Source organism: Petromyzon marinus, chromosome 7, assembly GCF_048934315.1.
Source record: "Petromyzon marinus isolate PM22_M1 ecotype Great Lakes invasive population chromosome 7, UKy_Petmar_22M1.pri1.0, whole genome shotgun sequence".
Lineage (NCBI taxonomy): Eukaryota > Metazoa > Chordata > Hyperoartia > Petromyzontiformes > Petromyzontidae > Petromyzon > Petromyzon marinus.
Window position 1 is genome coordinate 15708113 of NC_133673.1, and position 23590 is coordinate 15731702.

General features: G+C 52.5%; 3 protein-coding genes across 4 annotated transcripts in view; all 3 read right to left on the minus strand.

Annotated features, from left to right (window-relative positions):
• The window catches only part of LOC116940088 (tubby protein homolog), an 18045-nt gene extending 17197 nt beyond the window's left edge, over window positions 1–848 (minus strand). For both annotated transcript variants that reach the window (XM_032949421.2, XM_032949419.2), the window contains exon 1: window positions 701–848. In XM_032949421.2, coding sequence (XP_032805312.2) covers window positions 701–839 — 139 coding nt within the window. In that variant the 5' untranslated portion in view covers window positions 840–848. The remainder of the gene's footprint in view (window positions 1–700) is intronic.
• LOC142924043 (uncharacterized) lies at window positions 701–13294 on the minus strand. The gene is made up of 4 exons (XM_076065494.1): window positions 13286–13294; window positions 12881–13079; window positions 1051–3444; window positions 701–826 (listed from the first exon to the last, which is right to left on the minus strand). The coding sequence occupies exons 1-3, from the start codon at window positions 13292–13294 to the stop codon at window positions 2702–2704; spliced, it is 951 nt and encodes a 316-aa protein (XP_075921609.1). The 3' UTR covers window positions 701–826; window positions 1051–2701.
• A 6795-nt stretch (window positions 13295–20089) lies between these two features.
• Window positions 20090–23329, minus strand: LOC116940109 (uncharacterized). The gene is made up of 2 exons (XM_076065495.1): window positions 23283–23329; window positions 20090–21977 (listed from the first exon to the last, which is right to left on the minus strand). The coding sequence occupies exons 1-2, from the start codon at window positions 23327–23329 to the stop codon at window positions 20270–20272; spliced, it is 1755 nt and encodes a 584-aa protein (XP_075921610.1). The 3' UTR covers window positions 20090–20269.
• Window positions 23330–23590: the final 261 nt, after the last annotated feature.

Sequence of the window (23590 nt, forward strand, 5' to 3'; positions counted from 1 at the left end):
GTGGGGGGGAAAGGGCGGAGGGGAGGGAGCGGTGGGGGCACGGGGGGGGTGGAGGTGATGGAGGGAGGGAGAGAAGGGGGTTGCGTATGGGAGGGGAATATTAGGGGCGGGGCCGGGGGGTTGGGAGGATGCGAGGGTGGGGGGGCACACACAGGCAATGGGCAAATTAATAACAAAACAAATAAAAATCAACAAACTCAGAGAGGATAACGAGGCGGTGGCGACAAGAGAGAGAGAGAGAGAACAAGCCACGGATGGTGGTGATGGTAATGATCAAGGCGATGAAGGTGATGAAGGAGGTGATGGTGATGAAAAGGATTCCGATCCGCCCAACAATGTTTACCGTCCAATCCCGTTGCTTATCCTGCTCATGCTGCTGCTGATGGTCGTGAAGATGATGATTGTTGTGTCAATTACGTTGACGATAATTATTGGTTGGTGATGCCGATTCCGCTGATTGATTGAAAATTGATCCTGATGCAGCTGCTGCTGATGATGATGATAATAGTGTTTTAGTGATATCACTGATAGCAATTGTCTGATTCTGCTGCAGCTACTGCTCATGATGGTAATGCCAGGTTAAGATATTTTCACTGCTGCTCCTACTGCTCCTATGCTTCTGCTGCTGCTATGCCACTGCTGCTACTGCTGATGACGACGACGACGAGGAGGAGGAAGAGGCGGAGGAGGTGCAGGACACCTTGTTTCTGTCTGGGCTTCTTCTCGCGTCGCAGCGGCTGTTTCTTCTTGGGAGGAGGAGGAGGCGCCGCTCGGCACGAGGGGATCTCTGGGATGGACTCCACGGAGCAGGCATCGCCACCCCGGTCTGTTGAGACCATAGGCACGTGTCGGGGGGGGCAGGTGGGGGGCAGGTTGGGGGGGGGGGTGAGGGAGCGAAGGTGGTCCGAGGCGGACAACGTGAGTGTATGCAACCGATGCAGGAGGTCCGGTTGCCCGTGTAACCATAAACGGGCACGTGGATTTCAACATCGACTCGATACCAGCCACGTGCGTGGCTGGTGAGGACGATCGTGGTGAGCACAAACTCACCATCTACCTCTTCCTCTTCTTCCTTCTCCACTTGCTCCTCCTCGTCCTGCTGCTGCTGCTGCTGCTCTCGTTTAGGAGCCGCTTTCTTCACCGCTCCTCGCGCCTTGCGACTCTTCCGATTCGTGGTGGCGCCGGGCTCGCCTGCGGCCTCGGGATCGTCGCTCTTCTTGCGAGGGGATTTGACGGACGAGCCTTTGATGCGTCATCGCCATCGTCATCACCATCACCACCACCACCACCACGGCCCAATGCAGCCGTGCACCACCAACCCCAAACCCGAAGCCACATCCACCCGCCGGAACCCCCCCCCCAAAGCCCCCGCACCCCATCGCGTGCGGGTGATGGGTGATGGGTGATGGAGCAAAAAAAAATAAGGGGGGGGGGAGAAAAAACCAGCAAAGGAAAACAAGCAGAGAAGAATAAAACGTGGACCACGGCAAGAGACCACGGCGTAAAGTGAGTGTGCATCGTGCTGACGGCGATGCCAATGGGGACCACGTGAATGGTCAGCGGCGTGAAGACTACTTTACACGTGGGTCGTCGAGTGAACGGGGAGTGAGAGCGAGCTTTGTCAGCGCTCTCTGTGCGAAGTGAAATGCGTGCGTCATCACGAAAGTGGAACACGGATTGACATTGAAGATGGGGGGGTGGGATCCTGGGTAAGAGTGAGGGTTGGTAGGGGTTAGCGCTGGGGTCTGGTTGGCTGCGACGGGTGGAGGAGGGTATAACGGCGCATTTACATTTTTGTGATCTAACCCAAACAACATTGTCTTCATGAATAATATTTTTTCGCGAAAAACCTTTTCGCGTGAAGTTGAATCGTCGTGATTTGGTGATTGTAGAGCTGTGATCGCGAGATCCCCCAGAGTTATCGCTGTCCGCCCCTCCCTCTCCATACGGACAATTAATTTATCTTCATAATAACTGATTACTAATCGATTACATAATTACAATACCCCCCCCTCCGCCTCAAATCACTGCATCCTGAAATGAGTTAAATGATGACGTCACCCTGCTGCTCTATTTAAGACCGGGAGCAAGCGAGGGCTTTACCATTCTGGCGAATTGCCCGATGATGCTGGATGTAATTACCAGCGAAACGTCGTACTCAAACTGTAAATGTTGTGGATTCACTCTTCAACACACCAGTGGGCTAAAGTAGTGAACTATTTGTCTTTTGTCAACGTGACACTTTTTTTGCTGATTGGCCGTGTCGGGTGGTGGAGGGTTACGACACATTTATAAATAACGCGATCTAACCCAAAAAACCTTTATTAGGAATAATATTGGTCGCGAAAGCCTACGTGTTAAACTAATTAATTTCTCGCGACTCCTGGGAACACATTCATTGGCGAGGGGGATGGGAGTTTGGGGGGTTCGGGCCCCCGGGAGTGGGAGAGCAAGGCGGAGGGGGGGTCCCGCGGCTCAAGAAGTCAATTTGAGTGTCAAGACGGCCGCCCTTGTGTGTGTGCGTGTTGTGTGTGGTGTATGTGTGGTGTGTGGTGTATGTGTGTTGCGTGTTGTGTGTGGTGTGTGTGTGTGGTGTGTGTGCGTGTGTTGCGTGTGTAGTTGTTGCACTAAAAAACCCATCAGCGTTTCCAGGAAAACTGCACTGTGGTCTCATTTCACTACAGGTCACCATCAAAATAAACTACGGGCGCATGTGACCGCTGCGAAACTCGAATCGCAACTCGGTTGCGCGCGACTCAATCACGCACGTGTTGTAATGGGCGACACGCGCGTGTGGTGTGTGCGTGTTGTGTGTGCTGTGTGCGTGTTGTGTGTGCTGTGTGTGTTGTGTGTGTGTTGTGTGTGTGAGTGTTGTGTGTGTGTGTTGTGTGTGTGAGTGTTGTGTGTGTGTGTGCTGCGTGTGTGAGTGTTGTGTGTGTGTGTGCGCTGCGTGTGTGAGTGTTGTGTGTGTGTGTGCTGCGTGTTGTGTGCTGCGTGTTGTGTGTGTGTGTGTGTGCTGCGTGTGTGAGTGTTGTGTGTGTGTGTGCTGCGTGTTGTGTGCTGCGTGTTGTGTGTGTGTGTGTGTGCTGCGTGTGTGAGTGTTGTGTGTGTGTGTGCTGCGTGTGTGAGTGTTGTGTGTGCTGCGTGTGTGAGTGTTGTGTGTGATGTGTGCGTGTTGTGTGTGTGTGCTGCGTGTTGTGTGCTGTGTGTCGCGTCGTCGGCTGTGTCTGTCGCGTTCTCGCCGTTGCTCGCTCCGTTGGGGGTCTCCACGAGGGGCGCTCTCTCCTCCGAGCGGCGCGCCCGTCGCTGCTTCCCCCCCTTGCTGCCGCTGCCCCCTCCCGCCACCTCGGCGCTGCCCTCGCGCTGCCCAACGGAGCTGGGCTGCACCAGCAGCGGCTGCTGCTCGTTCGGCTTGGGCCGCTGCTTCTGCTCCAGCAGAGCGCGCTGCACGCAACACGCGACACGTGGACCGGGCTTCACGCACTGCGCCGCGGCCGAGCGCGAACACTTGCGTGCAACCTGGGTTTGCGTGCGACTAAATCGCAACCTGGTCTGCGTGCGATCGAATCGCAACTTTGGTTACGTGCGGTTGAATCGCAACTTACTTTGTTGCGTGCAACTTCATGGTCAAAGCCGGGTCCACGCCCAAGCGCGATCAGTTGCACGCAACCGACGAATGGGTCTTTGGCTGCGTAACTTTATCGAGTACGAAAATTGTGTTCATATCGAGGAGGGGTATCGTGCCTACGCGTCCCGGGTAACAGACAGGCAGACAGAGGGGAGAGAGTGCGCGCTGTAATGCATTCTCGATCTCAATCTTAGTTGGAAAGCGTTGGAAATGGATTGGGTACCAGACGTGAAAGAGAGTCTTGGAATTCGGTGAGACTTTCCTGAAAGAACGAGGAAGAAAACCCGTGCACACGCATGGGTTCTGCATGGGTTCTGCATGGATTCTGCATGGATTATGCATGGGTTCTGCATGGATTCTGGATGGGTTCTGCATAGATTCTGCATGGGTTCTGCATAGATTCTACATGGATCCTGCATGGATTCTGCATGGATTCTGCATGGGTTCTGCATGGAACGTGCATGGATTCTGTATGGATTCTGCATAGATTCTGCATGGAACCTGCATGGATTCTGCATGGATTCTGCATGGATTCTGCATGGATTCTGTAACGCTGTCCAACGGGCAGTTTTATTCAGAGACTTTCACATGGCGATACTGACTTGACGTTTCAAGCCAGCCATCAGAATCAGAATTTTATTTATTCCGGAGGAATCCGATGAGCTATGAAGCTATTTTTCACAGATGTTCAGTCGGAGCACGGGGTCAGAACGTAACAACAACAAACGATGCAAAGACACGGATAGGACTGCAAAATGTAGGAGAGGTAAACAAATAGCTTGAACAATATATACTCATAAAATTAAACTGGATATATATTTTTTTATCTTACCAGCTAAAGGCCACGAAAAACGTAGCTCAACAAAGTGGCTTGATCATCATGAAGGTGTTTTGGGTTAGGTCGCGTGGAGGGTTACGACATATTTATACTTATGCGATCGAATCCAAGAACCTTTGTTATGAATAATTTTGGTCGCGAAAGCCGACTGCGTGTTCAATTGGCTTATCGTCGTGTCGAATTTCATAGCAGCAGAATAATCTAAATCATCTCAATGCATGTTTCTCAGCCACACCTTTCTGGGGCGATACTCAGAAGCGGCGATGATTGACATGGATCTGTGTAGTGTAAAAATATTGATAAATTCGTAATTTAATAATCAGGATGTGTTACTGAGCACTTTACGCGCGATGGGTAACTTCACATCACCACATTTTCACTCAACACATATGGTATACATTTAGTGGAAGAATTATATACAAAAAATAAAAACTCTGCCGGATGTGATACATCTGCTCGGGTAACAATTGCTTGCGCGTGATTTTTTTGTGTTGCTGTTTAGTTTTAGAGTAGGGAGTAATTAGCTGTGGCTGTTAAAGTGTCGACGATATATTTTAGCCGCGTCGTAAAACACCGCCACGTAGCCTGGTGCCACGGTGGCACGCGCCGTCGTCGACCGCACGTGGAGGCGTAAACAATGGCTAATAAAACAATGGCTAATAAAACAATGGCTAATAAAACAATGGCTCGCCAGATAGTAAAATGTTGTCCATTCGCTTCCCCAACACACCGGTGTGCTGTACTAGTAACGAATTGGCACGTTCTATTTCCGTGACAAACCTTACTAAATTGGCTGTGTCGGGTGGTGCTGGGTTTAACGACACATTTATATTTACGCGAACGAACCCCAAACAACCAGTGGTAGTTCTGTGCATGTCACAGAACTACCACTGAGATACACTGTAGCTCTTTTTAAGTGACCTCTGTTGCAAACTGCAGTGAGGGGAGGGGGGGGGCACTTTCCTACTTGCACAGCAACCATTGGTCAATGCGAGCAGCGAGGTGGGGGAGCCTCTAGGCAGGAGCAACCCCCCACAAACTCTGTTACTCACCAGAGACGATGGAACGGGGGTGGTGGCGTAGTGTAGGTGATGGTTGATGATCGAAAGCATGGAGAACAAACACACGCGCACACACACGTAAAGACACATATCCCCCGTATAGCTTTAACAAGCTGTCGGGGCAAGTGCTGTTAGCGAGTACCAATAAATGTCGGACGGGCTCACGAGCGGGTGGGTGGTGAGCACCACCTTCTTGCCCCCGTGCAGATGTTAACTACCTCGCCTGGTATACAGGAGGTCGTGGGTTGGATCCAAACCCTGACGCCTGCTGTGTATTTGGAGTGTGCGTGTCTCTCTCTCATCATCATCACGGTGGCTAGGAGATGTTAACTACCTCGCCTGGTATACAGGAGGTCGTGGGTTCGATCCCGACCCTGACGCCTGCTGCTGTATATTTGGAGTGTGCATGTCTCTCTCTCATCATCATCATCACGGTGGCTAGGAGATCTTAACTACCTCGCCTGGTATGGAGGAGGTCGTGGGTTCGATCCCGACCCTGACGCCTGCTGTATATTTGGAGTGTGCATGTCTCTCTCTCTCTCATCATCATCACGGTGGCTAGGAGATCTTAACTACCTCGCCTAGTATACATGAGGTCGTGGGTTGGATCCAAACCCTGACGCCTGCTGTATATTTGGAGTGTGCGTGTCTCTCTCTCATCATCATCACGGTGGCTAGGATATGTTAACTACCTCGCCTGGTATACAGGAGGTCGTAGGTTCGATCCCGACCCTGACGCCTGCTGTATATTTGGAGTGTGCATGTCTCTCTCTCATCATCATCACGGTGGCTAGGAGATCTTAACTACCTCGCCTGGTATACAGGAGGTCGTGGGCTCGATCCCGACCCTGAAGCCTGCTGCTGTATATTTGGAGTTTGCGTGTCTCTCTCCCCGTGGTCAGTACCATTTTTTTCTCCGGATTCTCCGGAGTTTCCCTCCACATTCATAAGCAACATCACGCGTTTAGGGTATTTGTCTGCTGCTATACATTTCCACGTGATGATGATGATGATGAGCCACTGCGTTGAGCTATCAATTGTGTTCACGTCGCTTCTGAAAAAGAGCTACATAGCTCAGTGGGCCTTACCCGGTAAAATAAAAAAATAAAAAGTTGAATAGCTTCGTCTAAGAGTGTACACATCACTCCAGGTACTCATTTCAGGCTGAGTCGACATAGGGGAGGCTCCGAACCGGTTCAGATATTCGTCACTGCGATTGGCCGTGAGCGGAAATTTTATTCGGGTCGTCGGGTTCGTAACAGTGCGCATAACCATCGCGATACCACTCTCCACACTAAGAAAACAACAACAACAACCCCCCATGTAGCCTCTCATCGCAGCACCTATGAAGGCCGGCACGGCACACGAGGAGGTGGTGCGAGAACAGCGCCACGCCCGACCGCCTTTGTCTCTCCAGTTGTTAAAATTGAATACACACTGCACAAAATACAGTAGTCATATTCTTGGTTCTTTCGGTAAAGTCACGTTGAAGGGAAACAATAAAATATATATATATATAAAATATATTATTTTAATAATAAAATATATATTATTTTATTGTTTCCCTTCAACGTGACTTTACCGAAAGAACCAAGAATATGAATCACAGCAGTCACGAAGGCTTTAAATAAAAAAAATATACAGTAGTCATTTCAGTCTGAGTCGACCTAGGGGAGGTCGGTCCAGCACACGTGCACACGCACACGCACACCGCACACGTGCACACGTGCACACGTGCACACACACACGTGCACACACGTGCACACACGTGCACACACACACGTGCACACACACACACGTGCACACACGTGCACACACACACGTGCACACACGTGCACACACACACGTGCACACACACACGTGCACACACACACACGTGCACACACACACGTGCACACACACACGTGCACACACGCACACACACGCGCACCGCACACCGCACACGTGCACACGCACACGTGCACACACACACGTGCACACACACACGTGCACACACGCACACACACGCGCACGTAAAAACGCACACACGCGCGCACACACACGTGCACAAAACATAGGAACGATTGTACGATGATGCGACAACCAATAGGAATGAATAATCGCTGATGACGCCACGCAGATTAAGAAGGACGAGAAGCCCAACAGGTGATGGATTGGGGGGGAGGGAGGGTTGGGAGGGTGGTGGTGAGGGTGCTGGGGTGGTGGGTGCCGGGGTGGTGGGGGGGTGCTGGGGGGGGGGGTGCTGGGTAGTGGGGGGGGGTGCTGGGGGGGGGGGGGGTGGCGCGCTGCGCTACGAACCCGGCAGAGACCCGAGTTCGACTCCCGCTCACGGCCACCCACACCACGTGACGATTCTCTGAACGGGCCGTGGGGCCTGCCCCTAAGTCGACTCGGTCTGAAACGAGTGCCAACTGGGTACCTGGTGCGGTGTGTAAACGTCGCACACTGGGGAGGCAAAGGCGGCCGGGCGGGGGGTGCTGGCCACCCACTCGCTCGTGTGCCGTGTTGGCCTTCGTTTGGTGCTCGATAGCATCACCTGCCCCAGCAGTCTATAGCGGTTACAGGGGGTTGAGGGGTGGTAATCTTTATCTTTGTTTCTGATGAGAGCGGAGAGTGGAGAGAGGGTGTTGCGGGGGGGGGGGGGGGAGATAAGAAGAGTTAGGGCGCGTTATCTCGACTCTGGCGGCTTTGGCTGGCTTACACGCACGGGCAGCTCTGCGGAGAGAGTCCGCACACGTGTGTGTCACGTGTGTGTCACGTGTGTGGTGTGTTTGAGCGGTGGCGCAGTGGTCAGCGCACCGCCCTGCGAACTCAGCGACCCCAGATTCAATTGCCGCTAGCGGCCACAACTTGAGTTGAATAATGATCAGAAGCGGTCCTCCCATAGGTCAACTCAGCCTTGTACACGAGTACGTGGTGCGGCGTGTATATTAAACGTCAGTCGGGTGCTGTTTTTATGTTGCACTTGGACGATTCGATTCAGTCTCCAGGCGCGGCAGTTGAAACAATGAGGGCAAGTTTTTATTTTGTGTTTTGTATAAATCCATCCTCGCACCACCCCACATCTGCCCGCCTGGCTGCGTAGCTGGGTTCACCGCCGTTACATCAATCGGCAGCTCCCGTGTGACGGTGGGGTAACGTGTGAGTGTTCCTACGTCTTTCGAGGCGTCTGGGTAGCGTGGAAGAGTAGGCCAAAGCACCCGCCAAAGGGTCTCTCTCTCTGGAGTTCCATAAACTATATATTTATTATACCAGGTAGGGCCACAAATTATTGCCCAACGAAGTGGCTTATCACGTGGAATGCAAAGCATTCACACTAAACACGTGATGTTGATTCTAAATGTGGAGAAAAAAACCGGAGGACCCGGAGAAAAATCCCCGCGAGTACGGGGGGAGAGAGACACACACAGACTCCGAATATACAGCAGCAGGCGTCAGGATCGGGATCGAAACCACGACCTCATGCATACCAGGCGAGGTAGTTAACATCTCTCCACCTCGTGGAGGGTCTTCCACCAGCAGTGGCGTGAGCAAGCAATTGCAGGGCTGTGCCTTTACCGTGTGTATATATTAATATATATTTTAAATTCTGATCGTGGGGTCCAAATTCCGTGGGGGGGGGGGGGGGGGGGGGAGAGGTCAAAATGTGACGTTGGCTCCGTGTCGGCTACGTGCGCTCTTGGCCCCGAGAGCCACGCCACGACGACTCGCGAGTGGAATATTTGTCTTTGTTGTGTTGTGCGCGTGTGTGTGTGTCTCTCTCGATATATCACACTCAAGTAGCTAATCGCAGCCTCTATCATAGCAACGGCCTGAGCAAAACCCACGGGGAGACCGTGAATCAATCACAGGAAGCTCCCGCGAGAGACACGGGGAGAGGGGGGGAGTGAAAGCTTGCATCGTAAAAGACACATTGTCATCGATAGAAGATACTTTAATCGATGGTCATTTCCATTACCTGCAAGACGCAGCCACGATTATCATCATCGTCGTCGTGATTATAAATCATCATACGTTACGTAAATTCATCATCATGACAATTTCCATCATCATCATTATAATAATAATATAAACGATAAATCTCTCCTATTATGAACAACGTTATCTTCACCATCCGTTCCATCTATCGTCATCATTATCATCAATGAAATAATGTATTCCATCATCGTTATAACTACAATACAATTATCATCAACCTTTTAATCGTCATATTCATGAGCACTATCATTTACATCCCATTAATCATCATCAGTCATCCCAAAACCGGATTGCTCCTGATTTAAAAAAAAAACCCATATCTTTATGGCTCTGAGACTTTCCTGGGTGCAGGCGAGCCTTGTTATTGTGACGATGGTGACGATGGTGACGATGGTGACGATGGTGACGATGGTGACGATGGTGACGATGGTGACGATGGTGACGATGGTGACGATGGTGACGATGGTGACGATGGTGACGATGGTGACGATGGTGACGATGGTGACGATGGTGACGATGGTGATTTGAAAAAAACAAATGCGTGTTGTGACCACGCGGCACACAGCTAATCGGGTAAATAACCGCGTCACGTGGCCTGGATTTTAAGAGGCAGCTGCAATCCGGCTCCTCATTAAACTCAAGATCAGCTTTGTGTAAATTTGTCCCCAAAAGATATTTATGGCTCTATGAGCCACAATTGGTTAACATCACTGAACCCGTGGGTAGCCTTGTCTGGCTCTATGAACCACGGGCGGTTAACAACACTGAACCCTTGGGAAGCCTTTGTCAGGCTCGATGAGCCAAAGTCATTAACAACACTGAGCCCTTGCGTCCAAGATGCGGTTACAGATGTAGCCCTGTGCCGGCGATTACGAACCTACGGGCCGCACGCGAAGTCTAGCAGCCTCCCGCTGTTATTATTGAGCGGATCTGCAGGGCCCCCCATGCCTTCTAAACGCTTCCACCCGAGCGCTCACGTCGTGACTCGGCCGGGCATTAGTCAGACAAAACGACGACTTCAGCCAGCACCTCGGGAGGGAAAAAACATAGAGGGCATCTGACTCATGAGCTTTGCCTGCATCCCTCACCGTCGGCACGGCCGTAAGCCACCACCGTCAGCACCAATCCTCGCCTCCTGTTGATAGCTAGGTGAGCCCACAGCAGCCTGAAGACTCGCGGCTACCCACACCTCGCCACTCCCCTCCCCAAACCCCCATTCGTTCTTTTACTTTGAACAGGAGACACTCCTCGTTTGACAGGAGCTTGTCTCGAGTGGAGGACTGTTCACCCCGACGCGGTGGCCCTTAGGGCCAGAACCAGTCCATCAGACCTCCTGTATCCGAGGTCCAGACAGAAGGATGGCAGCCTCTCTTCTCCTCCCGAGTAAGCGTTTGCGGACATTCCACAGAGTCTGAGCTGCAATGATTGACAGTTGTTGGGAGGATTCAGTCCACTGGCTCTGCCAGACGCCTGCCCCCTCTAGGCCTCCACCATCGTCTTACACAGACTTTCAGCAGCACAAATGTCAATAATAATAATAATAGGGTTTTTCCCCTTTTTTCTGGCAACAAAACTGAAACCTTTTTACAAGGATTCATGTCTGCATTAATCACAATACCTGCAGTCAAAATGCAAACAAAAAACATACTATGATAATATATGCATTGTCCTTGAAACTGATTGGTCCACACCAAGGGACGACTTTCTTTTGAGCCTCGACCCAATTGGTGCTCGACCAGGTGACGCCAAAAGGCCAAAAGGCGTTACCTGGTCGAGCACCAATTGGGTCGAGGCTCAAAAGAAAGCCGTCCCTTGGTGTGGACCAATCAGTTTCAAGGACAAAGCATATATTATCATAGTATGTTTTTGTTTACATTTTGACTGCAGGTATTGTGGTTAATGCAGACATGAATCCTTGTAAAAAGGTTTCAGTTTTGTTGCCAGAAAAAAGGGGAAAAACCCTATTATTACATTTTGATACTGGCAAAGGAGGTCTAATGATGTAGATGTCAATAAACCAAACATGTAACCACCCTTCAGCCACACGTCTCGTACAGCGGCGTTGCAAATGTTCACGTCTTTGAATGGGCAGCAACAGCCAACTGGAGGCAGCGAGACACGGCAAAAAGGCCTACTTCGTTGATTTGCGGGTCAGACCGCGTGAGTACAATGCGTGTCGCAAACCCTCCTCCACCCGACACAGCGAATTATGAAATGTGTCACGCGACGACCAAGCGTGCTAACCCATGACCACTCGAGCACGCGAGCGTGTTGGAGGGTGACGTCGGAGATCCAGGCTTCTGGCAACTGCCTGATGATGCCGGTTGTACACCACCAGCGACACGCCAGTAGTACCACATTTCGATTTAAAGCTTTCGTGACTGCAAGGATTCATCTTCTTTGGTTCTTTCGGTAAAGTCACGTAGAATGAGAATTTTATTGTTTTATTTTATTATTTTATTCTCATTCTACGTGACTTTACCGAAAGAACCAAAGAAGATAGTACCACAAAGTTAAAAATGTTGCGGCCTTGCTGTCCAACTCACCGGTGGTGCTGAAAGCAGTGGTACATTGGCCACGTTTGACGGGGGAGAGGGGGGAAAGGGGGATGGGGAGAGCGGGGTGACGGGGGAGCGGGGGGAAGGGGGAGCAGGCGAAGGGGAGAGAATGAAGACAAAGATGGAGAAAGGGTGAAGAGTCAGACGAGAAGGAGGGACGGGAAGACACGGGGGATTCTGAAGTTGCGAGCGCGGGCGACCTTGAAAGAGATCGGGGGAGGGCGGGGATGTATGAGAGGGATGTTGAAGAAACGGGGATCAAGGGTCGATTTGGGAGGGGGGAGTATAATTTTTAATTTAGAGCAGGGGAGAAGGGGGGGGGGTCATGGAGAAGAGACGGAGACGAGGAGCAGGAGGAGAGGAGTTGCAGGTCACGAGGGGGAGCAGGGGGAGGGAGCCGGCGTCATTTACGCATGACAGTGGCAGCGGTGGTGATGGTGGTGGTGATGGCGGTGATGGCGGTGATGGTGAAGATGGCGGTGGTGAAGGTAGTGATGATGGGGGTAGTTGTGATGCTTGTAGTAATGGTAATGATGGGCGAATGTGGTTCGTGGTAGTGGTTTTGGTAACGATGATGGGTGAGGTGGTGGTGGTGGTTTTAGTGATGATGATGATGATGGGTGAGGTGGTGGTGGATTTAGTGATGGTGATAATGATGGGTGAAGGTGGTGGAGGAGCAGCAGAGGTGGCGTCTCGCTCTCACGCACAAACTCTGCGATGTTTACGGAATGAAGAGAGAGAGATGGTGACCGAGGATCGAGAGAGAGGGGTAGGAGAGAGCAAGAGCTGCACGCACTCCCGACACGAGTACACGAACCTTCTCGTGGGACATCGTGAAGCGGCGCGGCGAGGAGCCGATGCCTCGCTTCTCTCGCCGTCTTCCCGTCCCACGTCTCTCCTCCTCCTCCTCCTCGGATTATCACCCCGGTCTCTGTCGTCTTCCGATGAATGAATGCTCCCCTTAACACTCCCTCGCTCTCCCCCCTCCTATCGTCGCATGCCCCCCCCCCCCACCACTCCCCACTCCCCGCTCATCCCTGTGGGGGTGGCCGCTCATCGGGAATCCGAGATTAGCGCTGTAATCTGCTCCGTCTCCATGGGAACCTGCGACACGACGCTCAACCCACGCACACCTGGGGAGTGTCACAGGCGCCGCGAGGGGCGTGTTCCCACGATTTACCCGATCCCACGCACACCGCCAGCCATGCCTGCCCACGCTCACCCTGCCCATGCTGCTCACCGGTCTGCTCACCCACTCACCGCCATCAATGCAGACCCCCACTCGCAGACTCCTCCCCTATCCATCTAAAATAAAATAAAAAACAATCTGCGGAAGTCGGTTTTGTTGTTGCGAAAGGAAATGTCAGTGGATGTCAGATTAAGACGGTGGCGAGATGTTACCGCCCTTGCCCGGTATACGGGTGGTCGTGAGTTCGATCCCGACCCCGACGCCTGCTGTGTATTTGGAGTGTGCGTGTCTCTTTCTCTCTCTCCACGTGCTCGCGTGGGGTTTTCTCCGGCTCCTCGGGTATTCCCCTCCACACTTAGACTCGACATCACGCGTCTCGAGTATTTGGTTGCTAGAAATGTCCACGTGATGACGAGCCACGTCATTTGTGGCCAGGTCGCTTCTGAACAAAAGAGCTTTTCAGCTCAGTGGGGTCTCACCTGCTAAAATACAAAATACTCTTTGGTTCTTTCGGTAAAGTCACGTAGGGAAAAAAATAAAGACAAATTTAAACAAAATAAAACAAAAATGAAAACAACGATTTTCTTTTTTACCTACGTGACTTTACCGAAAGAACCAAGGAGTATGGATCCTTGCAGTCACGAAAACTTCATATTTAGAAAAATACAAAATATTTTTTTTTTAAAGAAGGAATGAATGTTTCATGCCGATGTTCTCCGCTTTAGTCTCATCGTTTACCTGGGACAATGGCAATAGTAATGGATTCATAAATCCATCTGTGCGAAGCCAGGTGAGTTTTACGTTGTACGTTCTATTACACATTGTAAACGACGAGTGGTAGCATCCTGTGCACCTAATTATATCGTAGCCTAAACATGCGAATCGTTCATCTTACACAAGCAACGTCAACGTAGAATGTGCGATTGCTGTTGAGATCGTGAGACTGCTTCCACGGATTTCTCCTCGCTCCTGATTGCCCCTGATAAGCGATGCACCCTTTGCTGGGCGGGGGTGGGGGGGCGAGGTGGGGGTAGTGGGGGGGCTAGGTGGGGGGGGGGCCGAGGTGGGAGGGGGGCCGAGGTGGAAGGGGGCCGAGGTGGGGGGGGGCGAGGTGGGGGGGGGGGGCGAGGTGGAAGGGGGCAAGGTGGGGGGGGTGTACAGAGCCAGTCGCTAAGCGCCGATGTAGATCGGCAGATGTAGATATCGTTAAAGGTGCGGCCCGTACATGATTGTGAAGCGTTTAGGGCGACGCTTGGAGCACTTAGGGAGGTTGTAGCGAGGCACCCTTATCGGCGAATGTGTTGGGTTCATTGATAGTTGTGCTGGGAACGAACGCCGTCCCTGAGTTAAAACAATCATCATCATTATTATATTTGAAATCAAATCTGAAGATGTCGGTTTTTAGGATCGTGTTTAAGTAATGAGCGCATACATTTTTATTTAAAGCTTTCGTGACTGCAGGGATTCATATTATTGGTTCTTTCGGTAAAGTCACGTTTTATATTTTTATTATTTTATTGTTTCCCTTCTACGTGACTTTACCGAAAGTACCAAGAATTGTTTAATAATTTTGCTCGACAACAACAACAATAACTCAGCTGTCGAGTCTTTCTAGATTCTATAACATTCCTGCGTAGGTGCTGGCGGTTGTGCTGTATCGATCTCTGAAGCCTCTACCCGGTACGTGGTGTGAAACGTCGGACATTGTGCCGAACAACACCCGGTACAATCCCATAAACACGTGGGGGGTGTTTTATTTAGATTGAATTTCTTTCTAAAAAGATTCTCCGGGACAAAGAGCGCTATAACGAATCGGCGTTCCACAGGGTCGCACGAAGCGAGGTCTGCCTTTCACAGGTATGCTCTAGGCGACGTCGTTTTTGTGTCATGTGCTATGTAGAAGGGTTATTGTCCGAAACGCCGCCTATTAGAAGTATATTTTAAGGCAGTGCACTTGATAAATGTGTTTGATTTTTTTCGATAGGCGTTGGATGTCTTTAGCCCTTATGAGACATTGGAATTCGATGAACAGGCGGGGACACTCCTGATGGCGATGTCGTTTTAAGAGTGAATGAACATCGCGGTGAATAACAGCGCCTCTTGTGGCTGCACGACTAACGTGAGCCCGTTGCAAAACAAAGACAAAGATCCCCCGTACAGCGCTAACAGACTGTTGGGGCAAGTGCTAAGAATAGGTTTGAACCCTTTCTGGCAATAAAACAGTCGTGTTAAGATGTCAAAACACCAAACTGAAACCTTTTTGCAGGGAATCATGTCTGCATTAACCACAAATACTTGTGGTGAACATGCAAAGAAAAAAAATACATGCTCTGATAGTATATGATGATGCATTGTCTTTGAAAACTGATTGGTCCACACCAGAGACAGCTTTCTTTAAAGCCTAGTCTCAGTGTTAGACCAGAGGATGCCAAAAGGCGAAGTTGGACATACAAACATACACGGGGACGTTTTGAGTTACTTGGCTTCATGCGCCAGGAGTTCACCTTCGCCATCATCTACTTTCGTACGGCGGGCGTGATGTCCACGACAGATTTCACATTTACCGCGGTCAAGCGTCGAAAGCCACACGCCGTAAGAACGAGAGCGGCGTAGACAACGTGTCCTCCCATCAATCGTGAGAATCAAAGCGCTCCTCCGTGTCCGTGCCTGTCTGCATCTCTCTCTGTACAATGTGCAGCCTCTCCACCGCTTAATCTGACCCAATTTCAAGGAAGCAGAGAATTCGGAGCCACGCACACTTCACCTCTTTGTTGCTGCTAATAATGAAATTAAATGCAATTTGTAACCCCCTCCCCACCACACCTCCCCCACCACCAATCCTCCCAACCCCTCCCCCCAACCCTCCACCCCATCCGTGGACCACGTCGCAGTTGCACCGCCTGCGTGCTCCAAAGGCAAGCCACTTTCCCGAAGCTACAATTTCCGCGCTCACTCTCTGAGACACCCTCTATCTTTCTCTCTCTCTCTCACCCCATCTCTCACTCTCTCTTTCTCTCTCTCTCTCTTTTTCTCTCTCTCTCTCTCACCCCACCTCTCACTCTCTCTTTCCCTCTCTCTCACACTCTCTCTCTCTCTCTTTACAAGAGCGTTTTCATTCATTGGGTGCCTTACCTGGCCAATAAGCGCCACGATCTTGCAAACTTCATCCGTGCCCAAGCGAAGACGGCAGTTTACAAGAACAGCAAAAGAACAAAACCGATGGCCTCTGAACATGGTGCTCCACTGTGGCACAATATTCAGGGGCCTGCTCAAGACACGACTCTCGCTGGGACACCGCGAACCGCTCCGATGCCAGCGACGTGCGCGTGGCTCTCTGAACGGTGGCGAAGGGGGTGGGAGAAGACTTCTACACCGGCGCTCACAGCATTCTGCACTTCACTTTGTCAACGAGCTGACGCGTCTTGCGCGCGGCGTAGCGCGTGTAGTGGTCTCTTTGTGACATCACGCTGCATTCGATGTCACGTGGTATCGAAATCGACTCCAGTGCATTTTGTTTTGCTGCTGGCAGCAATAAAAGTGGTTTGACAGTCAAAAGTCTCACACCCTCTCTCTCTCTTACACTCTCACTCACACACTCTCTCTCTTTCTCTCTCACACTCTCTATCTCTCTCTCTCTTAACCAATGTTCCGCCTTTTGGGGGACATCTTCAGGAAACTGGGGGTACCCTTCTACAACAGCAGCTTCGTATATGGGGGTGGTGCCTTACCTGGCTAACAAGCGCCATGACCTCGCCAACTTTGCCTGTGCTCAGGCGAAGTTGACGGTGTACAGAACGAGAAAAAAGATGCTGCAAGGTGACACTGACGGCTGCTCTGTGCTGCTTCCAGTGTTCAGGGGCCTGCTTAAGGCGCGGCTCCGGCTGGAGCACGCCACGTACCACACACATGTCGGTGATGTGCAGCGCGTCTTCTTCGAACGCTGGGGAGCCGGACAAGCCCCTCTCTGTACCAGCGTGGACGGCACCACCCCACGTGTTCACCTTCTGAAGCGCTCGCTCGTCACCGTGGCGTGCGCGATGACCACCACCACCACCACCACGTGACTTTTCTTTCGTGTTGTGCGCGGTGCTTTTTAGCGCCACAGCGCGTGGATTTGTAACGTTTATTTTCATTTGTTTGCTGGTGACTTTGTGTATTTCATATCGAAATCGCCTCCAGTGCTTTTGCTGCTGGCGGCAATAAAAGTTGTTTAAAAAGTCAAAAAGTCTCTCTCACTCACACTCTCTCACTCACACTCTCTCCCTCTCTCACCCACCTGTGTGTCGAGTTTCTCCTTGTTAACAGCCGCTCCGTCATTTTCCAACAACCTGGCAGACACAGCGTGTGCCTCATTAAGTGACATGCATTAAACACACAACGGCAAAGGTCCCCCGTATAACCTTCAACAGTCTGATGGGGCAAGTGGTGTTAGTGAGCGCCTACGAAGCACGGAACGTCACGCGAGGGGGTGGGTGGCAAGCACCAAGCTCCGCCGCCTTTGTCTCCCCAGTGGCGATGTTGTTACGCACCGCACGAAGTACTCATTTGAGGCTGAGTCGACCTGGAGGAGGCCCAGAACCGGTTGAGATAATCGCCACTGGTGATGGCTGTCGAACTCCGGTCGCCGGGTTCGTAGAGAGCGCGCTAACCGCTACACACACACACGTGTGTAAGTGCACACGCACACGTGTGTAAGTGCACACACATACACGTGTGTAAGTGCATACACACACGTGTGTAAGTGCATACACACACACCTGTGTAAGTGCGCACACACACGTGTGTAAGTGCGCACACACACACGCGTGTGTAAGTGCACACACACGCACGTGTGTAACAACAACAACCGCCATTCGCCACTAACTGGCGCTGACGTCACCACGACGCTTGTGCCAGGCCATGTGCACCTTGAGGCCACGTGAAGTGTCGAACGCCCGCGGCCAGGAGGTCACGGGGCAGACCCAGGTGCCACGGGTCGACTGACTGAGATTACTGGCTGGTGCACCACCTGTGCCCCCTACTGTGCCAACCTGCTGTGCTTTAGCCACTCGGCGCTCCGCTCGTTGTTGTGAGCGTCGCTCCTCCGCCCTCCGTTGTTGTTGGAGGGCGACTGCCTCCAACTGCCCAATAGCGTCCTTCACGAGTCTCCTCCACAGAGGCCGATCTTGACACCGCTGGTACCAGTCATCGGCAAGTCCACTCAGCTCCACGTACCACATCACTCCATCTCTTCTCTAGCCCTTGCCGCGCCCGTTTAGCCCCCTCGATCCGTCCAAACAAAAGCTGTTTCGGCATGCGGTGGCTGGGCATGCGGGCTACATGACCCAGCCTTCCCTGCCGGAGGAGCTCACCGATGGGACCTTGCCCAGATCTTTCAAGGCTTTGTGAGCTCCTCACACAATCCAGCCTGGTTAAACCCAGGATGGATCGTAGGCTGGCCAGCCTAAATGTTTCCAACCGGCGAAGATGCTCCAATAAGGTGGTCCACATTTCGCAAGCGTAGAGAAGGGAGGGAATGACCGTGGCCGAGAAGACCTGAAGCTTAGTGCGGAGCGACAGACCAGGTAGCTTTTACACAGCGTTACGCAACCGATGAAAATATATTGCCGCTCGACTGATTCGGAGTGAGATCTCTGCTGTTAAACTGGAGCTGGTCATAAGCACACTGCCCAGGTATGGGAAACTCTCTACTCTCTCCACAACTGCCCCATCACCGATTGGGAGTTGTGGGGGTGGAGTGTCCGATGTTACAAAATACCCAGGCAGGTGCTTAGTTTTGGTGGGGCTGATGGTAAGGCCCCATCTCTTAGTGGCACGCTCCAGTCTCAGCAGCAGCGTCTCCAACTCCTCCTCTGAATGAGCAGCTATTACCAAATCATCGGCACACTTGGTTGAGCAATAGGGAGCCATCCCTTGACCGCACCCGGGCATCGATCAGCCTCCCATTATATCTGTACCAAATGCTGATTCTCCCGGTACAGCTATTGAAGGCTTTACAAACTACGTGGTCAAAATAGATGTTAAATAATGTGGGAGCCAGAGGACATCCCTGTCGCACCCCAAGGTGTACAGGGAATGGCTCTGACTCCCGGCCACGTAGTTTTACCCAGGCCCGCTCACCATCTCGGAGGTCCTTAATGATCGTGAGCAGAGGGTCAGGGACTCCAAAAGCACGAAGAACAACCCAGACGTGTGTGTGTGTAAGTGTACACACATACACACGTGTGTTTACTTTCCGCAACAGCCCGTGGTTGTGATACATGGAGTATCTGTGTGCTGACTCTGTGGTTATTTCGGTAAAGTCACGTGACTTTACCGAAATAACTTTACCGAAATAACTAAACAGTATGGATTCTTGCAGTCACGAAAGCTTCAAATCTGTACGCTGAATGCGATCCCGCTCACTGCTGAACACCAGTGACGATTATCCGAATCGGTCCTGAGCCTACCCTAGGTCGACTCAACCTCAAATAAGTACCTGCTTTTGGTATCAAAATATCGCCAACTGGGGAGACAAAGGTGGACGGGCGTGGTGCTCGCTAACAGCACTTGCTCCTCCAGACTGTTCAGGCTGTACGGGGGATCTTGGCTCTTTGTCTTTGTGCAGCGTAGATGAATCGCGGTGATTCCCAGCGGCACTCACCACGCTCCGCAACACAGCCACAAACACAGTCCCCATCGCGGAGATGACGAACGCCGCTCACTCCGCAACCCGTCAACCCCTTATCCTCACGGCCAACAACAGGAGCAGGATGGAGGAGGAGGGGAGTAAGGGAGGGAGGGGGAGGAGGGGGGAGGGAGGAGGGGGGGAGAATGATGATGATGGTACCGGACTGCGGTCTGGGTCAGTGGTTAAGATTTGGAGACACGAGGGGAGAAGGAACGGTGAGTGGTGGTGTGGAGTGTGGGTGGGGAGGAGTGGGAGGAGGGGGGCGAAGTGGATCAAAGCTAAGGGGATACTGTGCGACACTCCTCCCCCGTCTCGTATCGCCTTGGCGCCCTTACAGGTAGCTATAGTCACGCATCCTTGCTGGGCTCTGAAGAGGATGCGAGGGACGGAGAGTCGATGAGTGACGGGAGAGTCGAGGAGTGACGGGAGAGTCGAGAGGTCGTGGGAGAGTCGAGGAGTGATGGGAGAGTCGAGGAGTGACGGGGAGAGTCGAGGGGACGTGGGAGAGTCGAGGAGTGACGGGAGAGCCGAGGGGTCGTGGGAGAGTCGATGAGTGACGGGAGAGTCGATGAGTGACGGGAGAGTCGAGGAGTGATGGGAGAGTCGAGGAGTGACGGGGAAAGTCGAGAAGTGATGGGAGAGTCAAGGAGTGACGGGAAAGTCGAGGAGTGATGGGGGAGTCGAGGAGTGACGGGAGAGTCGATGAGTGATGGGAGAGTCGAGGAGTGATGGGGGAGTCGAGGAGTGACGGGAGAGTCGAGGGATGATGGGAGAGTCGAGGAGTGACGGGGAGAGTCGAGGAGTGATGGGAGATTCGAGGACTGACGGGAGAGTCGAGGAGTGATGGGAGAGTCGAGGAGTGACGGGGCGAGTCGAGGAGTGACGGGAGAGTCCAGGAGGGACGAGGGAGTTAAGGAGTCGTGGGAGAGTCGAGGAGTGACGGGAGAGTCGAGGAGTGACGGGAGAGTCGAGGGATGATGGGAGAGTCGAGGAGTGACGGGAGAGTCGAGGAGTGACGGGGAGAGTCGAGGAGTGACGGGAGAGTCGAGGAGTGACGGGAGAGTTGAGGAGTGACGGGAGAGTCGAGGGATGATGGGAGAGTCGAGGAGTGACGGGAGAGTCGAGGAGTGACGGGAGAGTCGAGGAGTGACGGGGAGAGTCGAGAAGTGGCGGGAGAGTCGATGAGTGACGGGAGAGTCGAGGAGTGACGGGAGAGTCGAGGAGTGACGGGAGAGTCGGGGAATCGTGGGGGAGTCGAGGAGTGACGGGGGAGTCGAGTAGTGACGGGAGAGTCGAGGAGTGACGGGAGAGTCGAGGAGTGATGGGGGAGTCGAGGAGTGATGGGAGAGTCGAGGAGTGATGAGAGAGTCGAGGAGTGACGGGGGAGTCGAGGAGTGACGGGAGAGTCGAGGAGTGATGGGAGAGTCGAGGAGTGACGGGAGAGTCGAGGAGTGATGGGAGAGTCGAGGAGTGATGGGAGAGTCGAGGGGTCGTGGGGGGAGTCGAGGAGTGACGGAAGAGTCGTGGAGTGATGGGGGAGTCGAGGAGTGATGGGAGAGTCGAGGAGTGATGAGAGAGTCGAGGAGTGACGGGGGAGTCGAGGAGTGACGGGAGAGTCGAGGAGTGATGGGAGAGTCGAGGAGTGACGGGAGAGTCGAGGAGTCGTGGGAGAGTCGAGGAGTGATGGGAGAGTCGAGGAGTGACGGGAGAGTCGAGGAGTGATGGGAGAGTCGAGGAGTGATGGGAGGGTCGAGGGGTCGTGGGGAGAGTCGAGGAGTGATGGGAGAGTCGAGGAGTGATGGGAGAGTCGAGGAGTGATGGGAGAGTCGAGGGTCGTGGGAGAGTCGATGAGTGATGGGAGAGTCGATGAGTGACGGGAGAGTCAAGGAGTGATGGGAGAGTCGAGGAGTGATGGGGGAGTCGAGGGATCGTGGGAGAGTCGAGGAGTGATGGGAGAGTCGAGGAGTGATGGGAGAGTCGAGGAGTGATGGGAGAGTCGAGGGGTCGTGGGAGAGTCGAGGAGTGATGGGAGAGTTGAGGAGTGACGGGAGAGTCGAGGAGTGATGGGAGAGTCAAGGAGTGACGGGAGAGTCGAGAAGTGACGGGAGAGTCGATGAGTGGCGAGATGGATGTGTCCCTGATCAATCAATGAGTGAGATCGCTCCATCCACGCTCCGCAGGGTCGCGTGTTGTTTCCCTGCACATCTAAAACTAACGTCACGCGTTTCGAGTATTTGGCTGCTGCGATGAATGTCCAAGCGATGACGACGACAATCCCACTTCGTTGAGCTATCGCGTGTGATAGTAGCCAGCTCGCTGCTGATCAAGAGCTGCATAGCTCAGTGAGCCTTACCTGGTAATTAAAACTAGTTTAGAGTTTATTTACTGTCTGTGTTGCTCGGTGTCTCTCACACACACATCCCATGAGCACGGTTGGATACGTACGGCGAGAAAGAAGTTCAACATACTCTTTACACTCCCACCAATTACCCACAAACTCTTTCACACACTCTCTCGACCATTCACCCACACACCCTCTTCACTACACTCTCTCAGACTCACCCACTCACCCACGTACTTCCCATACGTTTTCACCCACGCACTCTCTCTCACACTCTCTCACACTCTCTCTCTCTCTCTCACACTCTCGCACTCTCTCGCACGCTCTCTCACACTCTCTCAGGCACTCTCTCACCCTCTCTCACTCTCTCTCTCACACTCTCTCTCACACTCTCACTCTCTGTCTCACACTCTCTCTTTCACTCTCTCACTCTCTCTCTCACACTCTCTCTCACACTCTCTCTCTCGCACTCTCTCTCACACTCTCTCACCCTCTCTCTCACACTCTCACACTCTCTCACTCACACTCTCTCTCACACTCTCTCTCGCACTCTCTCTCACACTCTCACACTCTCACACGCTCACACTCTCTCTCTCGCACTCTCTCTCACACTCTCACACTCTCACACTCTCTCTCACACTCTCACTCTCTCACACTCTCACACTCTCACACTCTCTCACACTCTCACACTCACTCTCAGACGCTCTCACACTCTCACACTCTCGCACTCTCTCACACTCTCACACTCTCACACTCTCACACTCTCCCTCACACTCTCTCACACTCTCTCACACTCTCTCTCTCACACTCTCTCACACACTCTCTCACACACTCTCTCACACACTCACTCTCACACTCTCTCTCACACTTTCTCTCTCACACACTCTCTCTCACACTCTCTCTCTCACACTCTCGCACACTCTAATACTCTCTCACACACTCTCACACACACTCTCACACACTCTCTCTCACACTCTCTCACGCGCTCTCTCTCTCCGCACGCTCTCCCAGGCACTCACGTCTCCTTGCCCCACACGCTCCTCAGCGTCTCCGTCTTCAGGGGCATCGCCGCGACGCGTCAGGCACCCGCACTCCTGTAGTCCGCGATTTCACCTCCACTCCTGTAGATCGCGATTCACCGGCACTCCTGTAGTCCGCGATTTCACCTCCACTCTTGTAGTCCGCGATTTCACCTGCACTCCTGTAGTCCGCGATTTCACCTGCACTCCTGTAGTCCGCGATTTAAACTGCACTCCTGTAGTCCGCGATTTCAACTGCACTCCTGTAGTCCGCGATTTCACCTCCACTCCTGTAGCTCGCGATTTCA